The sequence below is a fragment of the Cibotium barometz genome, chromosome 37 (assembly GCF_041138505.1).
Source record: "Cibotium barometz isolate CiBa-2024 chromosome 37, ASM4113850v1, whole genome shotgun sequence".
Taxonomy (NCBI): Eukaryota; Viridiplantae; Streptophyta; class Polypodiopsida; order Cyatheales; family Cibotiaceae; genus Cibotium; species Cibotium barometz.
The window spans coordinates 37,067,226-37,094,996 of record NC_141082.1 but is presented as its reverse complement, the minus strand read 5'-3'; the positions used below and the strand labels follow the sequence as shown (position 1 = coordinate 37,094,996).

Genomic DNA, 27,771 nt, shown 5'->3' with positions numbered 1-27,771 from the left:
ACATAATATATTCATTTACATATGTATATTATATATTTATGTATGTATGTGAAAGCGTGCGCTAAAGATAGATGAGTGGGGATGTACTGCGTACGTATAGTAGTATTGATTCATGGAATTGGTGGTGAATGTTATTAATTGTATGAATATGCTTAGAGTCTAGACCATGGCACTGGTGCATGTGAGAAAATGCATACGTGTGTACTCATGTACTAGTACACATGCGTACTTAGCATGGATAAGTGGGCTAAATACGTGTGATGATGATTCATTGGAGCCCATGGAGGTGGTAGCATGTATGTAAGGAGGACAGAGTGGATGTATGCGTGTGTGTATGGTAATGGTATTAAAAAAAGCCAACTTAGTCATACATTTCAGACTTAATAAGTTGAATCTTTGGACCAATTTTGCATGGGGAAAGGGACCTGCAAGCACGTGGGAACTTGTGCCCATGCAGAAGAAATCTTGTCACCGTGTTGGATGTTGGCATGGCCAAAGGGGGCTCTAGTCAGGCCGGATACTATTATTAAATTAGTAATGTTGAAACTTGAAAGGGGAGGGGGGAGTCTTGGAAAGAGGGATATTATATATATATATATACATTATTAATTTATTGCATATATGAATATGAATATATATATTGCAGGGGAGATTTTAAATATATATATCTGTAATTAAGTCACTGACAAATGATCTTGTCTTTGATATGTTTTTGAAGGAGAGAGAGGTGTCTCTCTCAAATTCTCTCTCTCTCTCTCTCTCTCTCTCTCTAAAGACCTCCAGGCTTCTCTCTCTAGTCTCCTGAGTCCTGAGAGCTCTCTCTCATGAGGCCTGAGAGCTCTCTCTCATGAGTCCTTCTCTCTCTACTCTCCTGAGTCCTTCAAGCTTATTTCTCTCTCTCTCTCTCTCTCTCTCTCTCTCTCTCTCATGAGTCCTTCAAGCTTACCTCTCTCTACATTCTCCTGACTCCTTCAGGCTTCTCTTTCTCTCTCCCCCCTCTCTCTCTCTCTCTCTCTCTCTACCGAGTCCTTAAAGCTGCTCACTCTCTACACTCTCCTGACTCCTTCAGGCTCTCTCTCTTTCTCTCTCCCTCTCCCTCGTCCTTCAAGCTGCTGCTCTCTCTCTACACTCTCCTGACTCCTTCGGTCTTCTCTCTCTCTCTCTTTCTTTTTCTCTGCAACATCCTCGGGTGTTTCGTTAGCTTATTATCCTGTCCCCATGCTTGTACTACACTGCCCACAACTAGTATAAGGTTAACCTTTCCACCAAATGTAACCACCGCTGTAATGTCGTACCCTTCTACCATAAGCCTTATTCAGCAAGCTGCATGTGCGATATCATTCTCCTTCTCTGAGAATATTTACCCCTGTAATTCATCCAACCTTTTCTGCTTTGAACTCTATAGACCTCAGGCCCTTATTACTTGTATGGGACATCTCTTGTGAAGAATGTTCTCGTTTGAAAAGCCTACTAAATCCTAATTCCTGAAACATCCTCCTCTTTGAGCTTTATTGTTCTCAGAAATGACAAGCTGCATCTTGTGTGAAACATTAAAAAGCCATCTACCCTTTGTTTTTGAGCTCTAAGTGAGCCCCTTCAGCTGGTATATTTAGTTAAACATGGGGTAATATTGTGATGATGGAATTGTTTATATTCAAAACCCCTTCAGGCCTCTTCTGCTTTGAGCTCTTCATGAGCCTCTGATGCTAAAGATATTGTGCGATTGCTGAGCCTTAGGAAGCCCTTGCTGTGAGCTCTCTACAAGAGCCCCAGATGAACACGCGTGCACACACACACACACACACACACACAGAGATAGCCAAAAGCATGTGGGATAATTGTGTGATGTGAGAATGTTTAGCCTTGCAAGGCCAGCCTTCCAACCCCTGGCTTGATCTTCAAGTTCTTCAAGCTCAACCGCAGATGAGTTCAGCATGCAGAAGGCACACCGTCTACACCAGGAAGTTGCCCTCCTCACAATGTGCTTGGTTTTTGCAAGTGTAGCTGGGGGACCATCAGGTATATCCCTTTTCTTGATCAGGTGGCATTTAATTAGTTTGATCACATGAAATACTACCTTAGCTTAGGTCTTAAAGCTAGGCCAATTGGATTTTACAGGTATATCCAAGTCGCCCACAGTGCAAGGCTCTACTTATATAATGGAGAATGAACAATTTCTTGTACAGAATCATAACTTTCTGAACAAGGCTCAACCAGCTGATAACACCCAAGTAAGCTCATAATTTATTAGCTCAACCTTAGTCGTGTTCGTGTGGATTAATATAGCAACACAACCTTAGTCTTGTTGTGCAAGCTTATCTTATATGTCTTGATGTTTCAGGATATTAGAGGGATGCAGCTAAGTGATTGATTTGGCTTTGTGAAAAATTAAAATGGCAGGTACACATGGCAAGGAAGTTGAGAGAACATGAGCCATCAAACGGACCCATACGAAGCAGCAGTGGAAGGATGAGAGGGCTCCATCTTATGCTGCATGAGGTTCCCTCTGGTCCTAATCCAATAAGCAATGAGATACCAAGCAAGCTAATAGATGCTGAGAAGCTGCCTACACAGCCACCACACCATTGATCTAAAGAGAGCTTAGTTTGGTGCTAATATAATTTTGTATTCATTATGAAAGCAGCTACTACTGCAGCAAACCAAATCATTAAGGCAAAGTAAGAATTTTATCCTTTTCCTAATGCCTGTATCTCAACAGGGTGAATTCCTATTCCAAACCCACATACAATGCCTTAATCTCAACAGGGTGATACCAGGAGAAAAGGGGTCGAAAATCATGCAGTTATGCTAAGAGTGTGGTTAAGATATTTAGAGTGGGTTAGGTATAATGTAATTCTACATTATATCACAAAAAGCAAGCCACTAATCCATCCAAAATCAGCAGACATAATCTTCTACTAAATGCACTGTAGAGTGGTATATTGCCATCTTGTTGGCAAGCACAGAGATGGGCCATTTTTTAATATATATATTCAATTCTCATGGAGTATATAGAAGAGGAATGGGCCATCTATATATATAAATAAATAAATAAATAAATAAATATATATTCAATTCTACATGGAGTAAAGCAATTTGCTACACGTTTCAAAGGGGCTGCGCATGAGTTGTTGCTGGCAATCCCGAGGGCGCTTGGGAGGCGCCGCTATCATTTTTATTATTTCAAGAAAAGCCTTTGTTTTGTTTAATATATTTTTTTCCCCATGCAAAAATGTGGGTTTGAAGAATTGGCTTTTGCTCTCCCGTGTTTCGAGATGTAAGAAGATGCTTTTTTGTTTGCATGCTCGTGATTCTCAGCAAAATTTGTCCTGGGTGTTTTCGAGTACGTAGTCCTTTTTTTCTAAATAGATATTTTTAACCCTTCTCCAAATAAACTTAAGGGCTCTAACCCCACCATGCACTAAGGTTTCTCTTCCTAATCAAGCACAGGCCCTGGCCCTGGCCCTTCCTGCACCCCAGCTGTAATTTTGAGAAAAAAACTAAAAATCATACTTAAATAAATATACCTTTTTCTCCCGTGTTGCAAAGAAAAAAAGTGTTCTCAATTTAAAGGAGAAATTCTCTTTTTAATTTTCGTTTCATTTCTTTATATTTCACACTCAGAATTTCCTCTTGGTTGCTTTAAAACAAGAGATAATTTACAGAAAAAAGTTTATATGCCATATTACATGCATTGAAACTAACCTCTGTCATACAAGGTTTGAGCTTATTGGTCTTCCCGGGAGACATTAATTCGAGGGTCAACCATCAAGTAATCCAAGGGTGGAGTTTTATTTTGCAATTTTTATTTAGGATTTTGTTTTTGAATTTTGGTTCATGTGTGTTTTGATTAGCATTTATATGTAGTCATTGTTTATAATAAAAGCCAATCAAGAGATCCAAGGGTGGAGGTTTGTTTTTGCAATTTTGTTTTGGATTTAGTGTAGATATGTTTTGATTGGCATTTATTGTTTGGCATAGTGACAAGGCACCCTTTCTTGTAAAGGGGTATTTGCATCTTGCATATATTGGAAGCTTCAAATCTTATAAATGTGTATTTGCAATGGTGCTACTACATGGAAATGTGGGTCTACATTGTCATGTAACACATGCAATCCTAAACTTCTTTTATTCTTATTGATTCTTTATTTTTTTAAAGATTTTTTAAAAATGTGTATATGCCCATGTTGTGTTTGTATGGTTACCATGTGTAAAGAGTGTGCACGTACGTGCGTGGATGTGTGGAAGCGCTATGTGCATGCAGTTTTTATTTTTTTCGTTTAGTTTAGTTGAGTTTCAAGTTTTTAATCATTATCGAGTATATATGTATGTATAATTAATAAAAAAAGTGCTATGTTTACATATGTACAACGGGGTTTTAAGGTTTTCACTTATCGTGTGGTCTCATTGAGCAAAGGCAAAGAGTAGTTTGCCTATCTATGACAAAAGCCTTGATGTCATTATCAATGGCTTTGGTCATGCGCTTGATTGAGGTTTTAGCTAGTAAGTTGGTGTTACAATGTGGTGCAAACGAGTGTTGTAGGTTCATGGTGATCTTTTTGAGCCTTGTGGTTACGCGATGTTGCCATGAAAGTGTGTGCATAGCTCTCTTTGGGGTTGTGTAATATGGATGGCTTCTCTTTGATAGGAATAAGAATGGGTAAGGTCATTGCACATGTTGGGTAGGAAGCCCTGCACACACATACACCCAGAGAACATAAAGAGCAAGCAGAGGGTGTGCTAGAAAACTAGGGTGTCAACTAGTGGTAACTGTTTCCTTCTTGGGGGTTCAGCAGTCCAACAGTGGCCACTTCTAGTTGTGAGGTGGACTACAAGGTAAATTTTTTATGCCTAAGCAAGAAGCAGTCGATAGTGGCCACTTTTAGTTGTGATGCTGAGTACAAGGTATCATTCACACCTATTGTGGAGTGTGTATGGCTACCGTCTATTGGTAGATCCTGGTATTATACAACAGTCTTCTACCACCGTTTTCATTGGCAACGAGAGTACATTAACAGTGGTGCGGGATCCGGTATTTCATGTGCGGACAAAGCACATTGATGTTGACATATCGAGCTCATCTAGTGAGGCGGTGGGCACTGATGACCCGCCTGGGGGATAGGTCCCACACTTACACCACTGGCATGGTTGGTGAGATCATGGGTGATATGCGGCTAGTGGGATGCCAGGCTGTGTGATAGCCATTCTAGAGACTGGCATAGTTATAGCGCCAGCTCATTTAGTTGGGTTCACACTATGGAGAACCCTAGTATGTATTTGGTTGAGTACCTTTTCATATCGTGTGTACTCTTATCTTTGTATATGGTGTGTTGAGTGTTGTGTGAAGGGAAAGAAGATTTTCAGCCTCTCACCTTGTGTGTTCTCTTTTAGGGTTTTGTGAGTGTGTGTGCTTGCAAGAGCTCAAGCTCTCTTCTCCCCTGCATCTTTTCATAGTATTAGAGCCTGGTCCATGCTAAGAGCTGAGCTGCAAGCAAGAGAAGCACAGGAAGCGGTACGAGGGTAAGAGCGAAGATCTACTCTTTTCTATTTGTGTTGGCGACTACACCCTTGTCGGGAGCTCTACGGGAGGCACCGGTAAATGATCTCTGATTGAGGAGCTTTCTACGCAGGAGTAAAGCTATTATAGGGTAACCATACTGTCTTATTGGACAACATTTTTCAACCGAAAATACATTTTGGGCGTGTTAGGACCTTTGTTTTTCAGAAAGCAGGCGATTTCGAGCACTGTGAGTAAGTCATCGATTCTATGCAGAAGTCTGATTTAAAAACTGCAGGAAGACAGATTGGTTGTGCAGACATTGTGTGTGCTGCAAGGAGGTCAACAGTTGCCATTGGGTGTATGTATGCACATTGAGATCGCTGGTTGTGACATTTGAGTGTAATATAGAACCGCTGCAGAAAATACAGCAGTTTGTGCAGGACAAACCAGAGTGCTTTCTGGTAAATTTGTATATCTGAAAAAATTTGTGTGTCTAGAAAGATGTCAAATGATGGCATAAACCAGATTGTTGCTACTAAGAAGCTTAACAAGAACAACTTCCATGCTTGGAGATTCAGGTTGATAAATTTTCTGATGGGAAAGGGTTATTGGGACTACATAGAAGGTGAGCATGAAGAGGCACTGGGTGGAGATACCGGAGATCAATCCGACTGCTGTTGTTGCAGATGTGAAAGAGTTGAAGGATTGGAACCAAGGAGCCAGAAAAGTTATGTATTAGCTCTCTATATCAGTATACAAGACACCATGATTGGGCACATACAGGATGCCAAGTCTCCCAAGGAGGCGTAGGACACCTTGGTAAAACTCTATGAAACGAATACCAAGGCACGAAAGATACAGTTGAAGAATGAACTTCATATTGTGGAGAAAAAGAGTATGTCTGTGAATGACTATGCATTGAAGATCAAGGGTATTGTGGAATCCCTTGCATCTATTGGTGTTTCAATAGATGATGATGATAAGGTGGAAGTCTGTCTACGTGGTCTTGGGCTACAATACAAGGCGTCCAAGACGTCTATTCAGACTCGGAAAAACATTCCCAATTTCACAGATTTGGTGTCTATGTTGATTATAGAAGAGAAGAGCTTGGGTGGGTGGAGACCAACAGTCTTCACCCACAAAACAAAAACAGTTCAGAGCAAAAGACCTTCTATACAAGTTCAGGAGGAGAGAAGGAGGTGGGGCGGGCAAGGGGGTGAAGGAGAGAGAAGACAAGGGCGGAAGGTTCAAGAGACGTGAAGGGGAGGGGGGAGGCGGGCAAGGAAGGGCGACAGGCGCGTGAAGGGTAGAAGAGAGGTGATAGAGGGGGGGTGGGGGGTGGTGCATAAAAATGCAGAGAGGGGAGTGTAGATACACGAAAGGGGGGGGGGGGCACAGAAACGTGCAGAGAGAGGGGGCTAAATTGCATGAAGGGGGGGAGCTCAGTCACGCGCTCACATTAAACCGAATCGATCTAATCGTTCTCAAAACCCCGTTCTTATGATGCCCATAAGATTGAAGTCTATGATAGCTTATAAGGCTTGGAATTGCAAAATTCGTATAATTACTCATATGCGTGTTTTTGGGTGTCTTGCTTACATGCATGTACCAGCACAACAAACACAAACTTGAAGTAAAAGCATTGAAATATTTTTTTGTGGGGTATAGCAGTGAGAGAAAAGGATATAGGCTTTACGTACCTTCCACCTTGATGTAATCTTTAATGAATATGCATCTCAGTGTTCATGCTTTCATGTAGGATGTCACAGCCATCCATTGATGTCCCATATGTCTTTGATACATTGCTAGCATTATTTGGTATACGTGCTAAACCTGTTTAGTCTACTTTGGCTCCAAATCAACCCCTTGTTGTGCTGCTGAAAATCAACAGCCAAACATTCTCCATATTTCTCTAGTTTTGTAAAACTTTTATCAAGATGCTATGGGTGATGCATTGGTTGAAGAGAATGCAACAATTCGTGAGTTATGTGACTTGCTCTCGTAGGCAAGCATGCCATAGGCACAAAGTAAGTGTATAAGTTGAAACGCAAGCTTGATGGCTCGATTGATTGTTATAAGGCTCGTTTAGTCGCCAAAGGATATGTCCAACAAGAGGGCATTGACTATGAGGAGGCATTGACTATGAGGGGGCTTTTGTTCCTACTTCATGTATGACTATATTGTTGCATTAGCTTCACATAAAGGTTGGAATGTGCATCAGTTGGATGTTAAAATTACTTTTCTGAATGGTGATTTGCAAGAGGAGGTTTATGTATCAGAGTCTCTTGGCTTTGTTTCAGAAAGGTGTAGAGCATAAAGTATGTAGATTGCGTAAAGCACTTTATGGCCTTAAACAAACTCCTCATGCTTGGTATCAAAAGATTCGTGCATACTTGATCTCTCATGTTTTTCAAAATAGTTCTACTAAGAGTACTCTCTATGTTCACAGCAAACAAGGGGATGATTTCATAATCCTAACCTTTATGTGGATGATTTACCCATGATTGGCCCTGATGAGAGAGAAATTTCAGCTTTCATAGCTGAATTATAGCATGCACTTGATATTATAGACATGGGGCTTTTGCATTCCTATTTGGGTATTCAATTTATACCAGTTAAGGGGGGCATCATGCAATTTAGGATGGATCAAAAGTCTGATGGTCATGTCTGGATGCTATACTCTACAAGCTTGCAAGATTCTTTCAATGGAATGGCTCGAGTAAGTAGGTGCGTGGGCTACTTGAGGTGTTGCAATTTACAGTATCCTTATATCGATCGAAAAAAACTATGCAATGAAACACAATGGAAAGGAAAATTGAGAAAAACATGTACAATGGGTCCAATTGATACAGAGAGTGTGGTTCCTTGGTATGCATTCATTGTGGTGAGATAGAAATGTCTTAGGTTTTTGCCTATTTGAGCCTAAAAAGCTCGATGAAACACGCCTTTTAGTAGTATACAGCATGATTGTTGAGAAGCTAAGGCACAAACAATGGTTTGACGACCAGCTTTTAAGGACAAAAAAATGAACAAGGAAGACATGGTCCTCTTATTCAGTACAAAGACACACAAAAAGAAGTTTAAGCTCATAGGCTTAGGACCTTTCCTAAATCACTGAGATAACACCACAAGGTGCAATGCACATCAAAACACTTGATGGATGGTGTAGAAATGGCTAGTTATTTCAATGGTAGCAAACTAAAATGCTACTATGGCCCTCTCACCGAGGCTACCTTAAGAGCCATCCACAATAAAAAACAATGCAAAAAAGACCATGAGGATATGAAAGAAGCTGCACAATAAGAGGCCAAAGCAAGGAAATGGCAGAGACACATCATGGTCAATATGGCCCCAGTGGTTGACCTTGAAGAAGAAGAATGGGAGGTGAAGCCATCATGGTCAATATGGCCCTATTGATGGACAAAGAGCCCATACACCCGCTACAAGCTTGCAAGATTCTTTCAATGGAATGGTTCGAATAAGTAGGTGCGTGGGCTACTTGAGGTGTTGCAATTTACATTATCCTTATATCGATCGAAAAAAACTATGCAATGAAACACAATGGAAAGGAAAATTGAGAAAAACATGTACAATGGGTCCAATTGATATAGAGAGTGTGGTTCCCTGGTATGCATTCATTGTGGTGAGATAGAAATGTCTTAGGTTTTTGCCTATTTGAGCCTAAAAAGCTCGATGAAACATGCCTTTTAATAGTATACAGCATGATTGTTGAGAAGCTAAGGCACAAACAATGGTTTGACGACCAGCTTTTAAGGACAAAAAAATGAACAAGGGAGACATGGTCCTCTTATTCAGTACAAAGACACACAAAAAAAAGTTCAAGCTCACAGGCTTAGGACCTTTCCTAAATCAATAACACCACAAGGTGCAATGCGCATCAAAATACTTGATGGTGGATGGTGTAGAAATGGCTAGTTATTTCAATGGTAGCAAACTAAAATGCTACTATGGCCCTCTCACCGAGGCTACCTTAAGAGCCATCCACAAACAATGCAAAAAAGACCATGAGGGTATGAAAGAAGCTGCACAATAAGAGGCCAAAGCAAGGCAAACCAAGATTTGGTAGAGACACATCATGGTCAATATGGCCCTAGTGGTTGACCTTGAAGAAGAAGAATGGGAGGTGAAGCCATCATGGTCAATATGGCCCTATTAGGAAGTTACTATCCTCATGATGGACAAAGAGCCCATATACCTGCTGCTCCCCCATGCCAAGAAATTCCCCCTTCACTACCCACCATCATTTCGTCCACCACACCCCCACAAATACATCCCACTACGAAAGAGGCTGCTCATCATTCCAACCACCAAATCAATGCCTCTCTCAACCTCCCTACCCCCACGCTCGGCAACAACCCACTCTCACATCGCCGTCCCACAAGCTGCTTGCCCACCAACCAAACTAGCATTTCTAACAATACTAAAAAAACTCCACTGGGTATGCCATCTCCCCATTGGGTACCTAAAAAGCTTCTCATGGCATAAGGCCACAGGCACCCAAAGCTCCTTGTCCCCCACGAAGGTAATAAATTCACCAACGACAAGCCTATAGGGTACATGACAAACATAGGCCTAAACATTCTCCATGGCACCCCAACCCTTAATCAAAGCCTCAATCGTTCCCAAAACTAACCCCCCTGGTGGATCCCCAAACCACTCCTACAAGCCCAACACTTCTATGAGGGCAATCATCATATTTGGATCCCCAAATCTCCCCAACCCCAACGTCCACCTCGTGTCACTCAGCAGTCCCCTATCTTTCAATGGAAACCCAATAACACCATATTGGGGAATATGGGAATTTCCCAGTAGTTTGGGACACGTGGTCAAATCTTTGGATTAATCATAACTTGAACACCGTTACTCCAAATTGAGCGCTCTATAGCTCACTAGATTCCATTTTCCAAGCGCTTTCCAACAACAGCTCACTAGATTCCATTTTCCAAGCGCTCTATAGCTCACTAGATTCCATTTTCCAAGCGCTTTCCAACAATAGGTCACATGATATGGTTTTGAGAAACTTATAGGCATGTTATCCAGGTCCCACCTTTTTGGTATTCAAAAAATGGGAGTTGGGAAATTCCCAAACTCACGAATATAGTGATTCAATGTGGCCTCCACCACAAAGCCTACCCAGGAAAAAGGGAAGTAGAAGCTTCACAGTGACACTACATTCTTCCACCCACCACAGAGCTGACTAATGATATACCCTCTACGTCAACAACTCCTCCACTTGTCATTGTGAGGCTGCAAACAGAGTACTACAATTCCATTACCAACTCCTTCAGTCTCAGGTACTCCCTTGCCAACAGCTTTTGAATTCCTCAAGAAAGTATCTCCCCTCACCTCGCCGTCGCCAAATTGGAATCGACTTCTCACCTTGGCGAATTGGGCACACAGTCAATACAAAACCCACAATGCGGTGTTGGTAGCATAGCCCATGGGTACAAAACTTGATTATTCAGGGTGCCCAAAAATTTTTTAAAAGTAAAAAAATAAAAATAAAAATAAAAATAAATTCCACAATTGCCACGGTCGTACCAACTTGCTTTCGTCATGGCTGCACTGTTTAGAAGTTTAGATTTGCCACGTTTGTTCCAAGTTTTCTATGGCCGTTCCAAAACACAAAGTGAAGTGAGATGAAGGAGCAACTAGGCAAAGACAAAGCTCGAGCAACACAGCCACCTTCCACCCCCTCTGCTCCCTCCTCCAAAACACAAAGTGAAGTGAGATGAAGAAGCAACTAGGCAAAGACAAAGCCTGAGCAACACAGCCACCTTCCACCTCCTCTGCTCCCTCCTCCAATGCCATGGATCAGAATGTGGATGCATTGATGGGATACTGCCCACGAAGCTCCCTGTCCTTGCCCTCCCCCCACAAAGCCCATTTCAGCTCCTTGACCTCCATTATAGGAGAATCTGGATGAACCTCCTCCAACACAATGCATATTTAGATGAGCCCCTCTCCCGCCAGATTTACTCATACCTCTTCACCAAGCTCCCCATCACCAGCATCACCCTTATTCCCCACTTCTATTTTTAGGGACTCATCTTCTTCACACACCAACACGACTTCTACGAACTCCCTCAACACCCTCTCAATACCCCTCCTAGGATGATCGAGGCTTCGCTTTATCTATAGGATATGGGATGGCATGTGGTAAACAGTGCTTACGTCTCCCTCCACACTAATTTTCTTCCCCCTTATTCCGCCGAAGGCCTCCTCATCTGATACCACAGGTGCTATGAGAAAATGCAAGTGATGGTCACACTGGCATTTGCCAGTTCGATAATTTACATGTCGCTTTTCCTGTGGAATTCTCCTTTGAGGAAGTTGAAGCTTTTTTTAGATCCCATGGCCCATAGATGCAAGAGAAGGACCTCCTACCCCTGACGACCAAGACGAAGGCACACGGAAGCCTCCCATCACCACCCACACAATTCCCATCTCCCCCACCTCCCTCTCCACCACTCGGTTCCTCTCCCCCAAATACCACAACTAACCCCCACCATCCCCACCCTCCTCTGGCACATCCACCCTTCCACTCTTCCATCCCCAAACTTCTTCTCCCCCCATTCATTTTCCACACCACCTCCCTCACCAAACCTCACCCTCACCACCCTTTTTATCATTATAGTTGGGCATGCACACCGCCTTCCCCGACATCCCACCACTTTAACAAAACCCCCACCCCTCTTTGACGCAAACCTCACCACCACGGGAGCCTCAACCTCCACTACCCCTCCACCCCCATCTCTCTCGACACCATAGCCCTCTAAACCACACCTTGAAGAGTGCCAAATTTTGCCGCCACCACCACTGGAGCGTGAGGAGGTCGACCTTCCGCTAAACCCTCTTAATTGGTAGGACCCCCTTGATTGCACGGAGTTGGAGCAAGCGATCACCATCCTGATTGAGGGATAGCACTAGGAAGCACCCATCACCTGCCTAACGGGCCACATGGACATCCATGTTTTGCGCCCTTACCTTGAGGCTAAGCATCACTAGTGGTGGCGAAAACACCCAGCAAGGGAGTGTGGAGGATACCATCGGCCACCCACCACTACTCGCCCCATCACGTTCGAACTCATGGGCGAGTAGCCGGCTTGGAGGCGCCCATTCCTCCTCAAACCATTCATCTGGGACACCTATTGCAACGCGCCCCGCGCACTCTGCATTAGCCCAGACTACATTCCTGTACGAAGATGGTGGGCATGGAATGTTTTCCATACCACGAGGACCAGAAGAAGAACTTGAAGCTGGAGTTTAACTTTCCGTGGTTCTCTCCTTTGACGATGCAACATCCATGTACCAAAGATACAATGATCCGGTTCTTCAACAAATTTATCTGCCGCTATGATCAAGTCCCAAACCCGGCCATGACGGCAAAACGATCAGATTTTTCCACTTGATCATCACGTTGCTGGAGTCATTTTTGGATTGGGACCACTACCATGAAGGCACAAAGGGTTTGGCCTTCGACACCAATAAAGGCCCAACCCTCCAGTAGATTTTTGGCTATTATGAGCGGATCATGTGGATTTACTTATAAGTGATTCTTACTTAAAATCCACATGATTCGCTCGTTGATAGCCAAAAATTTATGAGTGGATTTTTGGCTATTACGAGTGGATCATGTTCCATAAGGTTGTCTCCATCATGTCTTAAAAGGTCTGCTGATTCTTACGAGCGGATCATGTGGATTTACTTATAATAAGTGAAGTGGTTTTAAGTTGCTTATAAGTGATTCTTGGCCATCCCAAAGGTAGCCATCACAATATCACTTGAAGTTGGGGACTTCTATAAGCAAGAAGGGACTTCTATAAGCAAGAAGGGAGATGGAGATGAAATTGAGCTAGTCCTTAACGTATCCATCAAATGTGGTGAAGTTAAGGTTTGGCCAACTCTAAATTTTTCAAAAAACCTACTAAACATTACATCTATGTTCTCATGTGTGTGCCCAACCATTAAAAAATCCCAATTGGACAACCTTAAAAACACCCCAAGAAGAGACAAATATGCAAACAAGTACTGATTTTTGTTTTCACTTGCACAATTATCTAGCTATAGGAGCAAGTTCTCTGACAACTTACAGAATGAGGAAGCCCCAATGGCACCCTCATTTACAGATGGTTGGTCCGCTGGAATAGGAATTGGTGTGGTTGGTTCTCTTGATACAATGGGCCCTGCATTGGAAGTAGAACAACTTACATGAGCCGCTCTTCAAAAGGTGGTGTGGGATACCTAGTTGTGGAAGTGGCATGCGCATTATCTCTTAACACCTTTTTAATAATAGGCGCTTTACCATCGCTGATATTGTGGTAGTCTAAAGCTTCCCTTGAGTTCAAAGCACCAAGAAGTGAAACATTTCTTCTCGGAAGCCCATTTGTTGTGCTAGATCACCAAGAGGGTGCTTATCCATCCTCTCTAAGTTATGTATATAGAATGCAATGGAGCCAACTATGAGATTGGGGTCAGACGCCCATAAACCATTTAGTGCAAAATGCCGATAATGATGCTCCCAATGCCCATGGGTATACCGATCAATGCCACCTGTAGTTGCCATGTCGAATCTATATCCTTTGGTACCATCCGTAGTCTAGGAATGGCTGTCTCTTTTTGATCCAGCTTGTTGTGGATGATGCACAAATATTTTTTTGGTTGTGTTTTTGAAATGTACGACATCTGTAATATAAGCTTTTGCAAATTTGTTGTTGATTCATGTGAATGTTCCTTTTCTCCCTGATCCTTGCTCTTTCTCGTACACTTGGCTTGGCTCTAATTCTAGCCTTGAGTGCTTGGAGAACTCACATGTCTTTGTCAAGGCCAAGTGTGGAAACTCTTTATTCCAAATTCTCCCAAAACAAGACTTGGATAGTTTTTTGTCATATCCCAATTGATCAAGTGTTGTGTTGATCTCATCTAATATATCCACTTGCTTATATGTTTCTGGTATCTTTAACTTAGTCTCCCGTGAACCATCCAACATAGTTCTACTCTTGTTAGGCACCTGCTCTGAGTTCATGTCCACAAAGTCTTGAACTAGTGCTCTAGCCACACTAGTATGCTCTAGGCTTCTTCTCATTATTCTTGTGTTTCCATGCACACGTTGACACACACACCAGCCTCAAAATTTTCTTTGTATTGGTAGAAGCATATCGTTGGGATTCCATGCACTTCATACCATACTTTACAATAGACAATCATCCCATTGAGCTTAAATTCATATTTAATCTTCTCAATTTTTGAGTCTTGAAGCCAAGATATGGAGAGCACATTATATACATAGTTTTTACGGGTTTCTTGAGACTTCCCCCAAAACTCTTGGTGTATTTTCAGTACCATGTCACGGTCCGCAAAATGACAACATTTACTCTAATAGCAATCAATAATGGAGACCCTATACTGATTGAACAGACACATAAAAAACTACAAGTTGGTGGTGCTCTCTCTTTTGGAATTCTATTTATGAAACCGTAGGTCCTTTTTTTTAAAATGTTGGGGCATCATTAACCACCATTGGAAACTCATTATTGGTCTATTCTCCATCAACCTTCATGGTATTAATGGCTACATAGTGTTGTAATGAACTGTTGTGTAGCATTGTATTTTGTTTAATGGGCCACTTAACTAAGCTGATGCTATCCACATCCGGTATAGTTTTGCTTGATGTACTCTCATGTGCCCTTTTAATAGCCACACCCACACATACAAGATCAACCCCTTGTACATCATCTGATTCTTGCTCTCATCCCATAAAAGGACCTTTTTGTTCTTCCAAGATTCCCAAATTTTTAGATCATTCTCTAAAGATGTTACTGGCATTGTATCTACAATTGGAGGTTCCATAAGATCTGTTTGTTTATCTTCACTTTCAATAGGCCCTCCAAAACTCATAAAGTCACCAAAAGGCCTTAAAAACATCTTAGGCCACACCGGAGGGTACTCCAGATTGCACCGCTTCCATAGCCTTCTTTACACCAGGTGTTCTCATAGCTGGTATCCCAAGATCCTCATCAAGGCTCATGTCTGAGCCACTAGACTCTCCACCATCAACATGAGAATGCCCTGCAGAAATGTCAGGCACACCAAGGGGCTCAATCACTTTCTCTTTGCCTTTATGTGACGTACTAATCACATTTGTAGGACTAGTATTATGATGCAGCCTGCCACTCCATGGTCTATCAACTGAACCCCTAGATGAGGACTCTCCTTGTCCACTCAAAGACTGTGATTTGCTGACTTGCATTCTATGCAACCACATTTCCACTCACATTAGCCCCAACAACAGCTTCTTTTTTAGCATCATACCAGCTGCTCATCTCATAAAAAACAACATCCCTGCTTACTCTCAACTCACGTGTTGTCATGATCCATGTTAATTAAATACCTTTTGACATTCAAAAACCATCCTCAAGAAGATGCAAAATGGATACCGAGAAATTTTTTCGAGCTTATCCTGAGATCCTTCGTTCTTTTCAAGCTCAGCAAACCTGCAATTGAGGACAATTGCAAACTCAAGCAAGAGGGATGTTATGAGAATATATTTTAAGTTCTCTTTAAGAATATTCAAGGTCCCGTTTCAGTGGTATCATAGCTTTGGTGTAATTTAATTTTCTTGAAGGCGGTCAAAAGAGGTGAAAGAGACAAAAACAGAGGTGATTTTGGTAATTTTTTTGAATTTAAATGAAAGAAGAACACGTTTAGGGATCTTTGTTTATGTATGGATGAAATAAAGCTTGTTTTTTAACCATTGGGTAATCAATCGCCATCAATCTATTGCCCAAAGGGTAAAACTAGGTGGAAAACCATTAGTGGGTTTTCCAAAACCATAAAACCACCTTCCTCTTCACTAATCCTCTTCTTAATCTGTCCGTACGGATTGAAAGAGCAAGCAGAGGAGCATGGAGAGCCATAATCAGAATTGCTAAACCTTCCCTTTGCTCAGTTTCTATAATAGAGGGATGAGAATTGTTCAAGTTGTTTTAAAAAAAAAATTACTTTTAATTTTAATTTACTTTCTCCTCCTCTGCGCTGGGTGCAAGCTTAGAGTAATATATATATATATATATATATATATATATATATATACAATTTCCAATTGATTTCTTTTTCTCTCTCTCCCTCCTTCATACCCGGGCGGCAGCGCGACCTCTCTCCTTCCAACCTCTGTCCATCCGATCGGCGGCGTGGCCAGCGTGCGAATTCAGGGGGGAGGAATTTTCGGAAGCCTATTTAGCTAATTGCGCTTAATGATGCTTAAAGCTTTGATTATATTACAAAGCTTATATTAGCTAAAATCTTTATAAGCTTCAAATGTTTATTTTTATTTTTATATTAGATGCGCTGAATTTTACTCTTGCTTTAATTTTTTACTGCGGGTAGTCTCAAGAAGAGAGGTTTGATAGCTTAAATTTATAAAGAACCAGAATAATATATATATATATATATATATATTTGTTACTGTAATATAGCTTTAACAAAGCTTTATAGAAATAAAGCTTTATAATAATTTAAAAAAAAAGCTTCATATTATTACTATTATTATTTTCATTTCTCTTCTCTATTCATGCGTCTCTATTCATGCGTTGAGCATACCCTAGTAGAAGGAAAATTATTTTACTATATATATATAATTTTTAGGCTTTTGACTAAGCTTTAAAAGTTTTCAAATAAGCTTTCCCAATAAGCTTAAAGCTTTACAAATGAGATCAATAAAATGTTTTACAAAGAAAATATTTTTTTGACTATTCCCATCATATTTTATCGAAAAGAATCTCATGTACATATAGTTAGTTTGGATTTCTTCTACAGATTTTTAGAATTTACCTCAAGAGAAATTTTGAGAGTTGTCAAATTCTTGTGAATAATGTTATTTTCTAAATCTTCATGAAGTACGAATAATATAAATAGCTTGTTAGTAAAGATATCATTAAAATGTTGCTTTAACCTACGGCTAGTTTTCTAATTTTAAAAGAGTACATGGATTATTTCTTGAAAAATTATGCATTTGTGTATTGAGCTAACTTGGCAGGACACATCTAGTTCGACATTCCATATGAGATAAGAAACCCTATCTTTTCTCTTGTTTTAAATTTTTCTTATTCTTTTTAATTGTTAGGAAATGGGTGAATATCCGCAACACCATCGTACTATTCAGGAACAACTTGATTCTCTCTATATTCTTTTGAATCAAGAACGAGAGCATCGGGACAACTTTCAAAGAAAGATTGAACGACATCTATCTAGAATAAACAAATATATTAAGAAGAAAGTTAAAAATGTGGAAGCATCTGACATGCATAGCCCGACCAATGACATCGTATCCAAGATGTCTATTGTCAAGTGTTTCAAGTGTAAGATGTTGGGACATTATGCTAAATCTTGCCCAACTAAAAAGAAGAACCAAATTGCACCAAAGGACGAGCTTGACACCGAAGAGATTAACGCACTCGACACATTAACCAAAGGTGGAGGTATGTGTAAAAAAAAAATATTTATTGTTTACAATTTCTTGTTTGCTTTTGTATCTGTTTTCTGAATATTCTTTCTTTCTAGATCTAGTTAGAAAAACTTTAGCTCCTGGAAAGAATTTTAGATACCATGACCTAACTAGAAAGATCGAGACAAGGTTAGCAAAAGTTATCTTCAAGATCTAGTTGCCCAAATTCAAGTAAAAAATGATTGCTAGACATTTCATAGAAGATTAAGACCAATTTGAAGATTCAAGAACCAAGCTAGTTTCTCCAGTCTTTGATTCAAGTTATCAACAATTGCTTCACCAACGAATTTAGTGATGATAAGAAAAGTAAAGAAATAGCTCTCAAGTGACTAGAAACCAAGCTTAAGTTGTATACCAATCACAATTACAAAGTTTATACCAATTCAAGTAAAGTTTTATCTAAATTTTCAAGTGTTCTAGTTTAAAGATCTATCCAAGTACAAGATTCTTTCTAGACCAAGAATTGCTCTAAGTCAAAGATATATTCAACCACTATTCAACCACAAGATTTAAACCCCTTAAGAACAAGATTTATTCAAGAATTGTAATCATGATTTAATTAAAGACTAATCTCTCAATTTTCTCTCAATTATAATTATGATTTAATTAACGACTAATCTCTCAATTTTCGTCCATTCAAGTATTTTTAATCTAAGCCAAGATTCATTACTAGTATACCGGCTAGGTTAATATCGTGGGTGACACCACTATAAATATTAATACGTGCAGTATATGACGTATGCTTGGGGTCGTCTATGATTATTTCAGTTAGGTTTGTATTGGCAGGGTGATTCTTGGAAGTACTTACGCCCGGTAGTCATGAGTTGGTTATGGTTTGTGCCTGTTTAATATTTGTGGGATTAATTTAATTATTAATTAGGCTTATATTTTCAGGTAATGAAGATTACGAGGATTGATAAATAATATCGAGGAGAATGTTTCTTATGTTCATCACATTTAATTTTTGGCAAGCATAGTAGCTTGCAACCTTAGCAAATGATTTTTCCATTTTGAACTTTAGGAAAGATACATTTATAATGTGGAATTTATTAAAGCCTATGGCCTAGTCCCAATATTTGACACTCTATTTTTGTAAAAGAAGAGTGCCGTGCTCTCTAAAAAGCACATTTTGTATATTTTGAGGCTATGGCCTATTTTTGGTGGAAAGAAAGCTAATAAAGAAATACTCTTGTGTGGGGGAAGGCCACGCACAAGGGGGGGAAGATTGCACCCAGCATTGTGTTGATGGTGATGTTTTTCTTTCTCTTGTCTTATGTTTAGTTTTATGCCTTAATGTTCAATTTAATTCAAGTAGTTGTTTGATATTTAATATAAATTATGAGTTTTTGATTATTCTCTTCAAGAAAATTAAAGGTAGGGACCTTTAATTTTCTTGAAGAGAATAATCAAAAACTCATAATTTATATTAAATATCAAACAACTACTTGAATTAAATTGAACATTAAGGCATAAAACTAAACACTGAAACGGGACCTTTAATTTTCTTAAAGAGAATAATCAAAAACTCATAAATTATATTAAATATCAAACAACTACTTGAATTAAATTGAACATTAAGGCATAAAACTAAACATAAGACAAGAGAAAGAAAAACATCACCATCAACACAATGCTGGGTGCAATCTTCCCCCCCCCCCTTGTGCGTGGCCTTCCCCCACACAAGAGTATTTCTTTATTAGCTTTCATTCCACCAAAAATAGGCCATAGCCCCAAAATATACAAAATGTGCTTTTTAGAGAGCATGGCACTCTTCTTTTACAAAAATAGAGTGTCAAATATTGGGACTAGGGTAAAGCCATAGGCTTTAATAAATTCCACATTATAAATGTATCTTTTCTAAAGTTCAAAATGAAAAAATCATTTGCTAAGGTTGCAAGCTACTATGCTTGCCAAAAATTAAATGTGATGAACATAAGAAACATTCTTCTCGACATTATTTATCAATCCTCGTAATCTTCATTACCTGAAAATATAAGTCCAATTAATAATTAAATTAATCCCACAAATATTAAACAAGCACAAACCATAACCAACTCATGACTACCAGACGTAAGTACTTCCAAGAATCACCTTGCCAATACAAACCTAACTGAAATAATCATAGACGGCCCCAAGCATACGTCATATACTGCACGTATTAATATTTATAGTGGTGTCACCCACGATATTAACCTAGCCGGCATGACGCAAGAGTAACCTAGGCGTCCCCAAATTACTCAAGAGGAAAAAAATAATATTCTTAAAGAACTTAAAATATATTCTCATAACACGTGTAGCAGGGTTATAACACCTGTATCCCTTTTGCTCAAGGGAATACCCAATAAACACAAATTTTTTAGCTTTTGGATCTAACTTAGTTCTCAGCTCATCTGGCACATGCACATATGCAATGCATCCAAAGACTTTCAGATGAGACAAATCATGTAAACCTCTCCTTTGGAGCTACATCATGTATGGCTATAGTTGGAGTCCTGTTCATGATGTAAATTGCTGTAGAAACAGCCTCAGCCCAATAGCTATGCGGCATATTCTTCTCGCCCACATCAATGCTCGCACAATCTCAGCAATGTGCCTGTTTTTTTGCTTAGCAACTCCATTTTGTTGCGGAGTGTATCTACATCATGTAAACTGTCTCTGAATACCATTCTTCTTCAAAAATTCAGAGAACTCATTGGAGAAGTACTCTCCCCCTCCATCTGACCTTAGGCACTTTCAGATGAGACAAATCAGGTTTTCTGCCAGTAAACCTCTCCTCTAGAGTTACATCATGTATGGCTGCGGTTGGAGTCCTTCTCATGATGTAAATTGCTGTAGAAACAGCCTCAGCCCAATAGCTATGCGGCATATTCTTCTCTCCCATCAATGCTCGCACAATCTCAGCAATGTGCCTGTTTTTCTGTTCAGCAACTCCATTTTGTTGCAAAGTTTATCTGCATGTAAACTATCTCTAAATACCATTCTTCTTCAAAAATTGAGAGAACTCATTGGAGAAGTACTCTCCCCCTCCATCTGACCTTAGGTACTTTACATATTTCCCTGTTTGCTTTTCAACCATAACTCTGAAATTCTGAAAATGAGTGAACACCTCACCCTTCTCCTTCATGAAGTATACCCACACTTTCCTTGTGTGGTCTCATCAATAAATGTCACATAATACCTGCAGCCTCCCATAGACATGGTCTTCGTAGGACCCCATACATCTGAATGCACAACATCTAGTGCATTTCTCCTCACATTTCTGTCACGTGGAAATACATGCTTTGTTTGCTTTCCAAATTGGCATGCTTCACATATTTTTTGCAAACCTTCAACTATAAACTTTGGCATCCTTGTCACAATTCCTTTAGTCTGGATATCATTCTCTGCACATTCACATGTCCAATTCTTTTATGCCAAATGTCTGTGTCTGCAACAATTCTTGAACCATTTGCAAACATCGCAGCACTCACTTCAGGCATGTTTACATTCAATGTGAACATTTAGCCCACTCTGTTGCCTTTTGCAACCAACCTGCACTTGTCTTTAAAGTCTTCAACATAACAACCATCAGGGTTAAACCGAACCTGCAAACCCTGCTCAATCATCTGGCCAACTGAAACCAGATTCTTTGTTATGTTCGGAACATGAAGTACATCTGCAAGGTACTTCACTTTGCCATCCTGCATAGACAATGGCACATCTCCAACATGGGCAATTGGATAAGCAGTGTCATCCCCTGTTTCCACAAAACCTGGTCTTTCAAGGTTTTTCATCTCCTTGAACCACTCCCCATGACTTGTCATGTGGTTCGAAGCACCTGAAATCAACGTACCATACATCATCTTTATGTGTTGCTTCAACATTTTCAGACATGGCATTAACGACATGTTGCATAACAAATAACCTTTCATTATCGTCATTGTTTCTGCTCAAGGATGCATAGTTGTTTTGCTGCAAATTTGTAATTTCCCATTTTGCATGTCATCTTGCTTCTTATAACAATCTGCATGCACATGTCTAGGCTTACCACAATAAAAGCATCCACGTGTATCATTATACTACCTTTGCTAATTTCCACGACATCTTTGACTCCCCCTGCCTCTAAATTGGCCTCTTCCACCTGCGTGTTGTTGTTGTTGTGAATTTTGGGACTGTTGTTGTTGCTGCCTGCTGACCATAATTTTGATTACCTGTTCAGCCACCTCCTTGGTCGCGTCCACGGCCTCCTCTACCTCATCCTCTTCCTGAACTTGTGTAGAAGGCTTGTTGCTCTGAGCCGTTTTTGTTTTGTGAAGACTGTTGGTCTTCACCCAAGCTCTTCTCTTCTATAATCAAAATAGACACCAAATATTATATATAAATTCAAATTTAAAAAAAATAAAATTTCCACTGTTCTTTCAAGGCTTATTTCCACGTGTGTTTCGACGAGTATTTCGATGCTCATTTCAATGCATATATCGGTGAGGCAACCAGGCGTGGAAACTAAGCGTCAAAAAATAATGATTCTCTTGTAGTGCTTGTATGCTTGCTTGTATGCTCTTTTGTATGCTTCTCTTGTATGCTTGCTTGTATGCTCTTTTGAATGCTTAACTAGTTATATTGATAGTGTTTTATAAATAAACTCCGTATTAGATAAAATGGGAGAAAACTGATTCCTAGATTGGCCCATTTTTGAGTTTTTAAGGTTTTTCTTCTTTCTTATAAGAAATTGGAAATAAGGCTGCTCAATCTATGAAATCTTGTGTTAAAAAATGTTCAAAAATCAAGAATGTTTTTATAGAACTTGTCTCTTAATCTAGTAACGAGAGCATTACAAACAAGATTTGGTTTGAGATAAGCACTTGAAAAATCAAAGATGAGATAAGTATATTAATAATACGATGTTAAGAATGTCTCAAACAACTAGGGCCACTCTACATCTACCATGCATGCTAGATTATTGAATTACCCTAGGTCCATTATACCATGCACACTCTTTCTTGAATGTAGCATTTAAAGGATATGGAATGGCCCTAGGGCCACTCTACCATGCGCATTGTTTTTCTTGTAAAGTGTAAGGGGTTTGACAATGGACATAGGGCCATTCTACCATGGGCATTGTGTTCTAGTGAAGCACAAGGTTTGTCCAAGTGCCATAGGGCCATTCTCTATTGCAAGCAAACAAGACACCTAGAACATGTTAGAATGTGTTCAAAGTTTTACATGGCCTCAAATGAGTACACAATTATAGAGAATCATGACGAACATATGGTCCTTATGTATATGTACAAATCTCCATCAAGCATCTTTCAAGTAAACATCCATTGCATACTTTGTCTCTCAATCATTAATGGTGCTTAAAATGGTGTTACATGACTTGATATAAAAAGCTATAATATCATGGTTACATTGAATCTTAAAGTTTTGTAAACAGCTCTTGTATTGAAATCAAAGGAGTCCCCTTAGAGTAGAATGCACCCCGAATTAGAATCCAGTCCAATGAAATACACAGAAAGTGTACCAAAGTTTAAGAAAACTCTTTCCACAAAGGTTTAAGGTTGCTGTGGTGAACCTAAATTACTTTATTAAACTCATTAAGAGACTTTCATAATCTTCCTATATTCAAATCAAACGAGCCCCCTTAGACTAGGATGGACTCCAACTTAAGATCCACTCCTTCAAAATACCACAAAAAGTATGATATAGTTTAAGACAACTCTTACCATAAATATTTAAAATTGTTGAGAACATAAAATTCAATAAAACTTTCTTCTTCTATTCAAATCAAAGATGCCCCCTTAGAGTAGGATGCACTCCAACTTATGATCCATTCCAACAAAATAGACACTAAAGTTTAAGAGAAATCTTGCCATAAGGGTTCAATACTATCATGAACATAAACTTTAACGCTTTATTAAGAGAGAAGTTAAATACATTGGAAAATGTTTTGAGATATTAGGAGTAATGTAACAAGGATTTCCCTCCTTTTTGGAAAATGCCTTACAAACACTGTTAGTGAGGGGGGGTTCACGTCTATTTCTTGCTTGCAGTTTTAAACTTCCAAGTACTTGATCCAAGTCAAAAAGGGTCTGCAAAAAAATTATACATCCAGGTCAGAGTACAAATATAAAAAAATACAAAATTTCTAGTTAATTCTAGAATGGTCCTAGGACATGTGCATGTAGAAATAATCAACAAACATTTTTCTCACACCTCTACTTTTTTTCAAAGCAATATCTTTGAAATAAAAAAATTAACATTTAAAACCATAATAAAACACACCATATAAAAGAGACAAATATGAAAACAGATGAAAATAATTTATTCTTTTAATTATCAATGTAAAATGTACATAGTGTTAGAGAAAATCGTAGTCAGTAAATAGCTCTTGCTCGACATAAATGTCACCTAAGGTTTCAACACATATGTAGTCATACTGAGCTAAATTGAAATTCATGTCTGCTATACACCAAGGTGGTAATTCTCGGACAAGACTGAAACATACATTTGGTATCATCTTCGTGTCATGAGTGTTGTCTATATATCCTACCACATTTCCATACTCTACATCACCAACAATATACACCATATCCTCTGGAATATCTACCTTGGAGGAATCCTCTTGAAATGAGTACTTGAAAGCCCTAGGATACACCTTGCACAAGTCTTTCCAATCATCGTGACAATACTTATCGCCTCCGTAGTAGTGGAGAACACCCCTTGTGGGAGGAGTGTGCACAAATAGCCCAAGACCAACTCCTTGTATAGTTGATGCATGGACCATAAATTCTACACTATTTATCTCAAACATCTCACCCATTGGAATAGGGAAGATGGGGTTACCAAGAGGATCATCTTTTCTCACATATTGTGCAACACATGCATTTAATAGACCTATTTAATTGTCTGGGGCTGTAAAAACAAGCAGTCCAAGTGTTGTTAGAGATATACAACGACGAATGTCATGTAATTGATGCTACACCATATCCCTGCTAATGCTATCAAATCATAATCAGAACATATTAAAAGGTACACATTTCGCGGAATGGCCCTATGACCATTTGATACCTCTTGTGCCAATAGGTTAATGTTAGAATTTTCTTAGGGCTATACTATACTCATTCATGCATAAATTGTCAAGATTATGCATGGCAGGGATATTCTTGCAAGCACAATGTGATTTAGCATGGCCCTAGGGCCATTCTACCATGTACAAAGTGCAATAAAGAATGGCCACCCACAGGGCCATTCTAAAGCACATTACGGATGGTAAGCTAACCCAAAGCTCATTACGCCTGAAGGAACCATGGTCATGTTAGAAATTCCCTAGGGCCATTCTATAACCCCTTCTCTATGCCCTGCATGCATGGAATATCACGATTATGCATAGTAGAATGGCCTTGGAACCATTCTAGGGCTATTCTACCATGCACAATATGTTAGAAAGAATGCCCCTAATGCCATTCTTTAGCACATTGTGCATTGAAAAATGGCCCTAAGACTATTATGTAACCTTATTTCGACTATTGGTGCAAGTTAGAATGGTCCATTGGGTCAATGCTAAAGCTCACTGTGCATACAAGAATGGCCCTTGGGCCATTCTATAACCCCCCTAGAGCATGTTAGAATGGTCCAAAGGCCTTTCAATGCCAAAATGTGAATGTAAAACTTTCCTTGGCGCCGCCATCTTATACAATGGTCCTAGGGCCATGCAAGAATAATATATAAAGAATGTGCTCGGTAGAAAGGCCCCAGGGCCATTCTATAACACCGGAAATCAACTATAGGTACATGGTACAAAAAAGTCTCAGTGTCATTCTCTATCCCCAACATGCCATTCGAGAGTATGCCCCTAGGGTCCCTAGGGCCATTCTACAATGCACAAGATGGTAGCTTGGCCCTATGACCAATTTACCAGCAAAGATGATGTATATTTGTTCATGGTAGCATGACCCTAAGGCCAAGCTATATTCTCTTGCAAGGGCACTCTAGATAGGTTTTTTAATTGATGGTAGCTTGGCCCTATGCCTAATCTACCACAGGAAAGATGCTGTAGATTTGTGTTCATGGTAGCTTGGCCCTAGGGCCAAGCTAGATTATCTTTCCAATGGCCAAGCTCGTAACCCTTGAGGTCTTCAAGCTCTACAACTCCTTGAGAAGCAATTGCACCGTGCCTCCTACAAGCGTTGTCACACCGCCGCGTTGCACTATGGGTACTCGTCCCTCATCTCATCTCACTTCACTCACACACACTCACTAGCATGCATTAGGGAGAGAGAGAGATTAGCAAGAGGATTAGCAAGAGTAAGACTCAATTGCACAATGGGAGAGTATCTTGTATTATGAGAGATATTCAATTATATGCATGGCCATAAGTGTTCACACTCACTTAAACTGTGGCCAGCTGGGCACTTTAGGCTCATAAGAGACCTAATGCTATTACAATGACTACTCTCATAATATATCCATGAATTACATCACTTAGGACTTCATCCTAACTTGCTACCACGTGCTCTTGAAGTGGAAATCACCATAAATACTTTGTCATACCATTATGGGCGCCCGTTCATTCTACAATGCACAAGATGATAGCTTGGCCCTATAACAAATCTACCAGCAAAGATGATATAGATTTGTTCATGGTAGCTTTGCCCTAAGGCCAAGCTAGATTCTTTTGCAAGGGTCACTCTAGATCGGTTTCTTTGTTGATGGTAGCTTGGCCCTATGTCCAATCTACCAAAAACGATGATGTAGATTTGTTCATCCATTAAATCTTGAGAGAATGGCCCAAGGGAACACAAGATAATTTAGAGTGACCCTTGGACCAAGCTACCACACACATGCAAGAATCTGGCTTGGCCCTAGGGCCAAGCTACTGTCAACAAATCTACATCAATTTCAAGGGTAGCTTGGCCCTAGTAGGGACAATCTACCAAAAAAGATGGTGTTGCTTAGTTGATGGTAGCTTAGCCCTATGACCAATATACTAGCAAAGATGATGTAGATTTGTTCATGGTAGCTTGGCCCTAGGGCCAAGCTAGATTCTCTTACAAGGGTCACTCTAGATTCTCTTGTGTTCCCTAGGGCCGTTCTCTCAAGATTTCTTGATAAAATGGCCATAGGGCCATTCTTTTAAGAGATTGGCACAAGGACAATTCTAAAGTTTATGCAAGTATATGTAGAGATTGTCCCAAGGACCATTTAATAATCTACCAATAGTTCATACAAGGGAGTGGTGGCCCTAGGGCCATTCTCAAGCACATTGTGTTGGTAGAATGGCCCTAGGGCCATTCTAAAGTACATTGTGATTTCATGAATGTCCCTAGGGCCATTCTACCCTACAATCTTGAGAGAATGGCCCAAGGGAACACAAGAGAATCTAGAGTGACACGTGGAACAAGCTACCACACACACAAGAGAATCTAGCTTGGCCCTACGGCCAAGCTACCATCAACAAATCTACATTAATTTTGCTAGTAGCTTGGCCCTAGGGCCAATCTACCATCAAAGATGGTGTTGCTTTGTTGATGGTTGCTTGGCCCTAGGGGCATTCTAAAGTACATTGTGCTCACAAGAATGACCCAAGGGCCATTCTACCATGCAATCTTGAGAGAATGGCCCTAGGGAACACGAGAATTGTTCATGGTAGCTTGGCCATATGGCCAAGCTAGATTCTCTTGTAAGGGTCACTCTAGATTATCTTGTGTTCCCTAGGGCCATTCTCTCAAGATTACATAACAGAATGGCCCTAGGGCCAATCTCTTGAGAG

The 27,771-nt window shown here is 40.0% G+C and overlaps 1 protein-coding gene across 1 annotated transcript; it reads left to right on the top strand.

The window, feature by feature from the left end:
• The first annotated feature begins 1,074 nt into the window (after positions 1–1,074).
• On the top strand, positions 1,075–3,175 carry LOC147617241 (uncharacterized). Its single transcript, XM_086776370.1, has 3 exons — positions 1,075–2,019; positions 2,119–2,231; positions 2,401–3,175. The coding sequence occupies exons 1-3, from the start codon at positions 1,935–1,937 to the stop codon at positions 2,587–2,589; spliced, it is 387 nt and encodes a 128-aa protein (XP_086632496.1). The 5' UTR covers positions 1,075–1,934; the 3' UTR covers positions 2,590–3,175.
• The last annotated feature ends 24,596 nt before the right edge of the window (positions 3,176–27,771 follow it).

Excerpts from the sequence above, each read along its gene's own strand:
- LOC147617241 (XM_086776370.1), top strand. The coding sequence starts at position 1,935 with ATGCAGAAGGCACACCGTCTACACCAGGAAGTTGCCCTCCTCACAATG. Across the intron at positions 2,020-2,118 it reads TGTAGCTGGGGGACCATCAG|GTATATCCAAGTCGCCCACA; the intron begins GTATATCCCTTT and ends TGGATTTTACAG. Across the intron at positions 2,232-2,400 it reads AACCAGCTGATAACACCCAA|GTACACATGGCAAGGAAGTT; the intron begins GTAAGCTCATAA and ends TTAAAATGGCAG.